General features: G+C 31.6%; 3 protein-coding genes across 5 annotated transcripts; all 3 read left to right on the forward strand.

Moving 5' to 3' along the window:
• Positions 1 to 295: 295 nt before the first annotated feature.
• On the forward strand, positions 296 to 2,501 carry Samtor (S-adenosylmethionine sensor upstream of TORC1). Of its 3 annotated transcripts, none has more exons than XM_012370779.2 (5): positions 296 to 436; positions 570 to 748; positions 863 to 1,726; positions 1,970 to 2,081; positions 2,398 to 2,501. In XM_012370779.2, the coding sequence occupies exons 2-4, from the start codon at positions 617 to 619 to the stop codon at positions 2,009 to 2,011; spliced, it is 1,038 nt and encodes a 345-aa protein (XP_012226202.1). In that variant the 5' UTR covers positions 296 to 436; positions 570 to 616; the 3' UTR covers positions 2,012 to 2,081; positions 2,398 to 2,501. The 3 variants fall into 3 exon arrangements, with proteins under 3 accessions (XP_012226202.1, XP_012226201.1, XP_067213611.1); XM_012370778.2 differs by having other exon boundaries at positions 355 to 491; XM_067357510.1 differs by having other exon boundaries at positions 355 to 491; positions 2,403 to 2,501.
• On the forward strand, positions 2,048 to 3,032 carry RpL28 (ribosomal protein L28). The gene is made up of 4 exons (XM_012370781.2): positions 2,048 to 2,081; positions 2,398 to 2,499; positions 2,578 to 2,820; positions 2,909 to 3,032. Exons 2-4 carry the CDS (start codon positions 2,413 to 2,415, stop codon positions 2,993 to 2,995), a joined length of 417 nt encoding a protein of 138 aa, XP_012226204.2. The 5' UTR covers positions 2,048 to 2,081; positions 2,398 to 2,412; the 3' UTR covers positions 2,996 to 3,032.
• A 220-nt stretch (positions 3,033 to 3,252) lies between these two features.
• On the forward strand, positions 3,253 to 7,225 carry LOC105674375 (uncharacterized). The gene is made up of 15 exons (XM_067347829.1): positions 3,253 to 3,259; positions 3,360 to 3,387; positions 3,579 to 3,634; positions 3,819 to 3,874; positions 4,059 to 4,114; positions 4,299 to 4,354; positions 4,539 to 4,594; positions 4,779 to 4,834; positions 5,019 to 5,074; positions 5,259 to 5,314; positions 5,499 to 5,554; positions 5,998 to 6,053; positions 6,238 to 6,288; positions 6,525 to 6,552; positions 6,719 to 7,225. The coding sequence occupies exons 1-15, from the start codon at positions 3,253 to 3,255 to the stop codon at positions 6,756 to 6,758; spliced, it is 714 nt and encodes a 237-aa protein (XP_067203930.1). The 3' UTR covers positions 6,759 to 7,225.
• Positions 7,226 to 9,019: the final 1,794 nt, after the last annotated feature.

Below are 9,019 nucleotides of genomic sequence, written 5' to 3' on the forward strand. Positions count from 1 at the left end.
CTCAGCGGCGTGCTGCGAGAACGGATACAATTGGAAAGTCTTCGAGGGCGGTTTCTCGGGTCGTCGTACGACAACGCGCTCATAATCTTCGCCTCGCGTATTTTTCCTCGCGCTTCCGTAACGGCGACGGCGCAGGCGAAAGGTGACGACGCGCACAGCACAGGCACGGTCTATCCGGATCGTGCATGACATATGTATTGTCGCTGGACTCTAATCATGCTGAAAGGTGCACTCGCGTATGTGATGTAAAGAGACATGTTTTTTTACGCGTTGCATTCGCGTATCATTCTCGTATAGGGAACGAGAGAGAGAGGAAGAGAAAGTTAATGGGTAGCTTCGTCCTTTTTTGGCCAATTAGGCAGTCCGTGCAGGCGCATTGAAAGCTTCCTACAATCTCTGACAAAAGTTTAGTCAGCATCATTCATGGACGTAAAAAGTACGTAAGATACTGAACCGGACACATAAAGTGTTTCCGACATTTAACAAGAGAGGTACACGTGAATCTGTCGCCACTTTGGTTAAATGCGAATAAACCCGCGAAATAATTTCCATTTTTTCATTGCATCTAGAATATTGAAGACGATATTGAGATAAAATTGCGCTGTTGAATACATGAATGGCGACGGACGAGCATAAACATCTAGCTGACATAGTGAAGAAAACTCATGCTTTGTTACGTACCGAGTGTCATCAATATGGCGCTAAGGTTGCATGGGAACGTCACGTGGCGCGAAATGACGTTTTGCAGGTTTGTTTTAAGCATCACATTGTTCAAAATTTTAAAGCTAATTTTATAAATTAATAGAGATGTTTTAATATAAAAATTAATTAATTTAAAATTAATGTTTTAATAAAATTCTAGAACTATGCTGCGTCTATGCAAAAATTGGCAACAAAGTGCTGGGCGGATAACAATTCAAGGAATGGCACATATTGCAGGATGGAATGGATAAAAACTCAGTGCAAGGAATATTTTTTCAACGGTGGTAAAGAAAAATATGACATAAGAGAGCGTGATATAAATACAAAGATGACTCTAGAAAAGTTGAGCAATGAAAATAAAATGTCAGAAAATAAACAGATTAATGTGAAAAATAAATTACAAAATTTTCAAAAGCAGAAGATATCTATATTGGACGTAGGAAGCTGTTACAATCCTTTGAGCATTGATCCTGCATTTGATGTCACTGCGATTGATTTAATTTCTGCAGTAGAAGGAGTTTTTCAATGCGATTTCCTAAATGTTGCAATTGAAGGGGAGACAATTCTTTCCTGGGATGAGCGAGAGATTCATCAGCTATCTGCAAATTCATTTGATGCTGTAGTGTTTTCATTGTTGTTAGAATATCTGCCGTGTCCGAAACAGAGATATGTTTGTTGCAGAAATGCCTATAATGTGTTAAAAAACAGTGGCATACTAATTATCGTGAGTCCTGATTCAAAACATGTTGGTGCAAATGCAAAGTTGATGAAGTCTTGGAGGTACACATTGAGCAAATTGGGATTTATGAGAATAAAATATGAAAAACTACGTCACATTCATTGCTTGGTGTTCAGAAAATGTGTGTGCAAGGATGTAGCGATGCGATGGGCTAATCTGCAACATTTTTCAAATGATGATAAGAAGTACATATCTGAGATAGAAATTTTTATCCCTCAGGACTTTCAGACTATCTGTCACAAGGAAAAGCAAGAAAAATTAGACGAATACAATGAGACTGATTTAGTAAGCATTTTTTCCGAATTACCATTTGGTAATGAAGTATGATTGTAAATATGTGATGTTCGATGAAATATTTTGCACACACACACATAAAATGCTTGTATAAATATTTTATTTTTATATTTATTACTTCTCTATTATCTAATATATAATATATATATAAAGAAATATTATTTTTTTATCACTCTATGTATAAAAATTATATAAAATATAAAAAAATTTTTTGTTTACGTGTTTAACCGCTAGTTGACACTGAAATCGAAGAGAACTATTCCTTTCTATATATGATGTAGTTCGTGAAGTTACGTCCATCTTGAAAATTTCTTTCCTTCGTCGTTTCTCCTCACTGGCGCACGTGGTGTGTATATAATTTTACCTTTATTATTTAATATTTTTAAAATATTTTATCGCGCTAGAATAATTATTTTATAATTGTAACATGTTCTAAGTTATCAAATGTTTTTACAATACAACAATATTTGCGGAAAATGACTTTTTTATGACCAGTTGAATGTCAATCTAACCTTATCGATGAATTCTGTGCAGTTTAATCGAATATGTATTTCTTTATTAGATATTTTTTCGGGAGCTATTGATATTACTTGATTTTTGAATATGTTTGATATCTTTTAAGGATATATATGTAATTTTAATTAAAAATATAATTTTGATAGTGTAGAGACTCCAAGATGTCGTCACACTTGACTTGGATGATAATCCGTGACAACAATGCCTTCCTTCTCAAGAAGCGCAACATCAATAAGCCGTTCTCTACGGTTTGTAGTTTTACAAAGATTAAAACTTTACTAGCTGTGATAAATTTAGAAAGTATACTACAATGATTTAATATTTAGGAGTCCAACAACTTGACGAATTTGAGCAGTTATCGATACTCTGGCTTGGTCCATCGCAAAAGCGTAGGCATTGTTGATACTCCTGACAAAAAGGGATTCACAGTTGTCTACAAGAAGGCTAAGGCAGTTAACAAGCCTGCTAAGGCTACGGTAAAGAGCACCATGAAGGCTGGAGCACGTCGTTCCCTTCATAAGCTGAAGTCTTTGCTTACAAAGAACAAGTATCGTGTGGATCTTACCAAAGTATGTGAATCATATATAATTCTTGCTAATTGGGATGATTTGTTAGCATTGATTTGATATTAATACATTAGTGTGATGTATTTTGCAGGCTGCGCTGCGACGAGCCAGTGCTGTGTTACGTTCTCAGAAACCTCTCCCTGCTAAGAAGACACGAACTACTAAAAAAGCCGATTAATTTGTATACTTTATTAAATACATATGTTTTAAAGTAATTTGTTACAGGTGACATGTTCTGTGAAGTAAATGTGTTCTAGCCTTTAAAAGTTTTTTTATTTTGATGTTATATTGTTTGTTTTTTGATTAAAAATGCATTGCGCTGTGCACCTTTACTTAGCAGATATGTCTGGGATATTATTTATTGATTAATATTTATAATACATATTTTAATTATAAAAATATTTTGAGGTAAGCATTTATATATATTTTGTGGTAATGTATAGTATTTGTTTATTTTTTGTATTAAAAATAAACACTATACTGTGATATTTATATTTTATTATATGGAATTTTATTTGTTTTAGGTTTATTGAAAAAATAAGTCGCATCCCTGGCAATTGTGTTATTCAGGTAAATTTTATTTATGAAAGTATTTTTATGTATTATATATGTAAATGTAAAAAAATGATATATATATTTATACACCAAGATCTATGAATGCTATGATTAGTACAGTATTTGCTAGCTGATTATCATACATCAGTTTGAAATTTAAATAGAAAAATGATATTCTCAATTAATACAGTACCTTTATTATTCAGATTATTGGCGAAACTTCTTTCCTTTTGTTGGACCAGCATTTCAAAATTATACAAAGGTATTTATATTTTTAATCATTTTGTTTGTTTTATTTAAATTTAAATAATGTGATGTTATAACGATCACCAAGATCTCTGAATGCCGTGATTAATATAGTATTTGCTAGCTGATTATCATACATCAGTTTGAAATTTAAATAGAAAAATGATGATCTCAATTAATACAGTACCTTTATTATTCAGATTATTGGCGAAACTTCTTTTCTTCCTTTGGACCAGCATTTCAAAATTATATAAAGGTATTTATATTTTTAATCATTTTGTTTGTTTTATTTAAATTTAAATAATGTGATGTTATAACGATCACCAAGATCTCTGAATGCCGTGATTAATATAGTATTTGCTAGCTGATTATCATACATCAGTTTGAAATTTAAATAGAAAAATGATGATCTCAATTAATACAGTACCTTTATTATTCAGATTATTGGCGAAACTTCTTTCCTTTTGTTGGACCAGCATTTCAAAATTATACAAAGGTATTTATATTTTTAATTATTTTGTTTGTTTTATTTAAATTTAAATAATGTGATGTTATAACGATCACCAAGATCTCTGAATGCCGTGATTAATATAGTATTTGCTAGCTGATTATCATACATCAGTTTGAAATTTAAATAGAAAAATGATGATCTCAATTAATACAGTACCTTTATTATTCAGATTATTGGCGAAACTTCTTTCCTTCCTTTGGACCAGCTATTCAAAATTATACAAAGGTATTTATATTTTTAATCATTTTGTTTGTTTTATTTAAATTTAAATAATGTGATGTTATAACGATCACCAAGATCTCTGAATGCCGTGATTAATATAGTATTTGCTAGCTGATTATCATACATCAGTTTGAAATTTAAATAGAAAAATGATGATCTCAATTAATACAGTACCTTTATTATTCAGATTATTGGCGAAACTTCTTTCCTTCCTTTGGACCAGCTATTCAAAATTATACAAAGGTATTTATATTTTTAATCATTTTGTTTGTTTTATTTAAATTTAAATAATGTGATGTTATAACGATCACCAAGATCTCTGAATGCCGTGATTAATATAGTATTTGCTAGCTGATTATCATACATCAGTTTGAAATTTAAATAGAAAAATGATGATCTCAATTAATACAGTACCTTTATTATTCAGATTATTGGCGAAACTTCTTTCCTTCCTTTGGACCAGCTATTCAAAATTATACAAAGGTATTTATATTTTTAATCATTTTGTTTGTTTTATTTAAATTTAAATAATGTGATGTTATAACGATCACCAAGATCTCTGAATGCCGTGATTAATATAGTATTTGCTAGCTGATTATCATACATCAGTTTGAAATTTAAATAGAAAAATGATGATCTCAATTAATACAGTACCTTTATTATTCAGATTATTGGCGAAACTTCTTTCTTTCCTTTGGACCAGCATTTCAAAATTATATAAAGGTATTTATATTTTTAATTATTATGTTTGTTTTATTTAAATTTAAATAATGTGATGTTATAACGATCACCAAGATCTCTGAATGCCGTGATTAATATAGTATTTGCTAGCTGATTATCATACATCAGTTTGAAATTTAAATAGAAAAATGATGATCTCAATTAATACAGTACCTTTATTATTCAGATTATTGGCGAAACTTCTTTCCTTTTGTTGGACCAGCATTTCAAAATTATACAAAGGTATTTATATTTTTAATTATTTTGTTTGTTTTATTTAAATTTAAATAATGTGATGTTATAACGATCACCAAGATCTCTGAATGCCGTGATTAATATAGTATTTGCTAGCTGATTATCATACATCAGTTTGAAATTTAAATAGAAAAATGATGATCTCAATTAATACAGTACCTTTATTATTCAGATTATTGGCGAAACTTCTTTCCTTTCGTTGGACCAACATTTCAAAATTATACAAAGGTATTTATATTTTTAATTATTTTGTTTGTTTTATTTAAATTTAAATAATATGATGTTATAATGCTCACCAAGATCTCTGAATGCCATGATTATTCAATTTGCTACTTCTGATTTCATAAAATCATATCAATATTGAATATAGATGATAATTTAAGAAAAGTAAAGAATTTTTTGTTTATTTTTTCAGATTTAACACTTAAAACTCGAAATTTAGACGACGGAAGTTTTCACTTTACAGGTAATTTTTAATTATTATCTAAATCTCATTTTTTTTTTAAATTGTGTAATAGTATATCAATGTTTATGAATGATGATTTTTTTCCACCAAGATCTCTGAATGCCGTGATTAATATAGTATTTGCTAACTGATTATCATACATCAGTTTGAAATTTAAATAGAAAAATGATGATCTCAATACTAATACAGTACCTTTATTATTCAGATTATTGGCGAAACTTCTTTCCTTCCGTTGGACCAGCATTTCAAAATTATACAAAGGTATTTATATTTTTAATCATTTTGTTTGTTTTATTTAAATTTAAATAATATGATGTTATAATGCTCACCAAGATCTCTGAATGCCATGATTATTCAATTTGCTACTTCTGATTTCATAAAATCATATCAATATTGGATATAGATGATTTAAGAAAAGTAAAGAATTTTTTGTTTATTTTTTCAGATTTAACACCCAAAACTCGAAATTTAGACGACAGAAGTTTTCACTTTACAGGTAATTTCTAATTATTATCTAAATCTCATTTTTTTTTTAAATTGTGTAATATATCAATGTTTATGAATGATGATTTTTTTCCACCAAGATCTATGAATGCCATGATTAATATAGTATTTGCTATCTGATTATTATTTACAATAACTTGAAATTTAAATAGAAAAGTAACAATAAGATTAATAAAATTTAATAATTTTTTTGTTTGGATTGCTGTGATATTACATTTTATAACGGAGAAACCTGTATCTTTCAAAACTCTCTAAGGTAAGCTTCATCGTACAGTCCTTATCATATAATATCTAGTGCGAGAATGATGATACTTTTTACCACCAAGATCTCTGAATGTCATGATTATACATCATTTAGTATTTGCTATCTGAATGAGATTGTTTCAGTTTTTTATTTAAAAAGACAACTTTTTCTGTTGCAGACTTCTGATCTTCCGGATATTTCGAGAAAGCAGTTGGTAACAATTCATTTGTTGCACACCTATCAGGATTAATGTTAAAATTAGACAAGTAAGTAATTATGTATATATTTATTGATTTCTTTAGCAGTTACAAAATTATTCACCTAGAAATAGATCAGTATTAGAATCTATTATAATAACGGTGTATTTGACAATAAAATTGTTACACATTTATGTGTTACTGATCATATTTAACTAGAGGCTATTTTAAAATTTAACTATTTTCCTATTTAAGATTGCGTGGTTATAAACGTTAGCATAGAGAAGCAATTTTATAATTATATACAACTGAAAGTGAATCATTATATGGGTTATTAAATGTGTTGTTACGAATATTATGAGCTGTTCAGCTAAACGTTTTGCTGAAGCCTTTCCGTATTTTTTATTAAGTTTACGATATTAGATGGAAGAATAAAGTTGTAAATATTAACAATAAATAAATTCGAAGAAATAATAAGAGAAATCTAATTTTTCGACTAAAGTTCTTAATTAGAATCACAAATTCCTCAAATCCAGTTTACTTGTTTCCTTGTGCTTCCTTTGATATTTAATATATCTAACTTAACAAAACCACTTGATTTCCACTAAAATTATACGAAATGTTCTATCTCTTTTTGTACATTGAATTATTTTATACATTCTTAATACATTGAATTAAACGTTTACGATGTCAGAGAATGTATCGGTGCGGAAAAGATATGCTAATTCGTGTTTACACGAGTAATGAAAGGACGAGCGCTTTCCTAGGCTGATTATCTTGTGGCGGGAAGGACTAAAAGGACTCGTGTTTGCTACGTGCGAGCTATTTCCGCGAACAGCCCTTTTGCCTGCTGGCCTCGAAGGGAGAAATCGTAACGCTTCGGGATTGCGGTTCGCCTCGTTTGCGAACCCGCTTGCTGTTAACTGCACTTAACGAGAAACGGGTGGGAATTGCAATAGTCGTGTGTCACCTTATGACGTCTCATCGTCGTTCGACTGAATAACGGGGCGAGCTCTCTCGACTGTGTAAGGCTTATTAATTTAACTTGTCGTTGCGAGAGGTCCTTGGCGACATTGCAACTGCTGAGGAAGCCGCATCGATCGATTCGCTCGGAAACGTCTATTAGCATGTAAACGCTATTCGTGAATAGTAACTGCTGACTGCGCCTGGGGATGCTTAAATTTAATCGAGATACCAATAGCATTATTCATTTATCGAGTGCAAGTATTGATATTCGATATCTGTTCCAAAATTGTAATCAAATCTTTCACTATACTCCGCGATATAATAAATTAATAAAATTAACTTTGAGTAATTAACGGCGTAAAAAAAACCTTGCGAGAAGAGATACGCGATATTGTAAAGAGTTATCCGTAACAATAGAAATTCTTTCCGCAGTATATATCGGAAGAAGCGTATGGCGAATGTACGCGAGAAAATAAAAGCTTTTCAATCGGGACGATGCGATGGAACCCTTCGGCAAATGCAACAGGAATTTAAGTACGCGTCGTATCGAACAAATGTGCCTCTCCGGGATTTTCATTCGGCCTTTGTCCCATGAAAATGCGCCAAGGAGATGCGAAAGGCTCGAGGCGACGCCCTTTGCGGCTTTCTCAGGATCGACAGATTCTCGATGAGATATAGGGATAAAGATCTACGCACGAAGTAAAATATAACGTTGGCGATGCACGATGCGATAATGCGGATTCTTTCGGAAAAATAATGGCCGATTTTAAGCTACAAGCTCGGCGCAGAATTCAAGTTTCAAGTTGCTATTATTTATGAAGGTAAATAATACGATAAATATTTCTTGTAAGATTTCCGATTCCAGAATCATTTGGATATATCGAGATGCGTCATATCTTCGTTATGGATTTTATTGTATTATGTGCACGCTTTTCTTTATTGTATACTCTTATATGAATCGCCCCGTACATTTTTATGTTTTATATTGTGTCCCGTGGGAAAAGGGCCATAAAGTCTCCCCGGGGAATTATGAGAGGTGATATATACCATTATGGAATTCCACGGAGAAGCGAGAGGGGATGGAAAACGCTATTCCGAGTATACTCGTATTCCGAATTACAGCGATTTCCGCAACTGCGTAAAGCTACGCCGGCGTTCGCACCGGTGGACGGGGATTTCGTAGAAATTATGGCAATTAGCGCAATTAAAATCGGCCTACAGACTAATTTGGGTCCGCGAAATCGCCATCGTCCACGTAAGCGCATAATACAAAGCGTCGTTTACAAACGACGTGCATATACATCAATGTGCTTTTT

The sequence above is a fragment of the Linepithema humile genome, chromosome 1 (genome assembly GCF_040581485.1).
Source record: "Linepithema humile isolate Giens D197 chromosome 1, Lhum_UNIL_v1.0, whole genome shotgun sequence".
Taxonomy (NCBI): Eukaryota; Metazoa; Arthropoda; class Insecta; order Hymenoptera; family Formicidae; genus Linepithema; species Linepithema humile.

What these genes read in the sequence shown, in the direction of transcription:
- Samtor (XM_012370779.2), top strand. Translation starts at nt 617, where the DNA reads ATGGCGACGGACGAGCATAAACATCTAGCTGACATAGTGAAGAAAACT. An exon ending in CGCGAAATGACGTTTTGCAG is followed by an intron (nt 749 to 862) that starts GTTTGTTTTAAG and finishes ATAAAATTCTAG; the next exon opens with AACTATGCTGCGTCTATGCA. An exon ending in AATACAATGAGACTGATTTA is followed by an intron (nt 1,727 to 1,969) that starts GTAAGCATTTTT and finishes TTTAACCGCTAG; the next exon opens with TTGACACTGAAATCGAAGAG.
- LOC105674375 (XM_067347829.1), top strand. An exon ending in CTGGCAATTGTGTTATTCAG is followed by an intron (nt 3,388 to 3,578) that starts GTAAATTTTATT and finishes TTTATTATTCAG; the next exon opens with ATTATTGGCGAAACTTCTTT. An exon ending in CATTTCAAAATTATACAAAG is followed by an intron (nt 5,315 to 5,498) that starts GTATTTATATTT and finishes TTTATTATTCAG; the next exon opens with ATTATTGGCGAAACTTCTTT.
- RpL28 (XM_012370781.2), top strand. Translation starts at nt 2,413, where the DNA reads ATGTCGTCACACTTGACTTGGATGATAATCCGTGACAACAATGCCTTC. An exon ending in TCAATAAGCCGTTCTCTACG is followed by an intron (nt 2,500 to 2,577) that starts GTTTGTAGTTTT and finishes TTTAATATTTAG; the next exon opens with GAGTCCAACAACTTGACGAA. An exon ending in ATCGTGTGGATCTTACCAAA is followed by an intron (nt 2,821 to 2,908) that starts GTATGTGAATCA and finishes TGTATTTTGCAG; the next exon opens with GCTGCGCTGCGACGAGCCAG.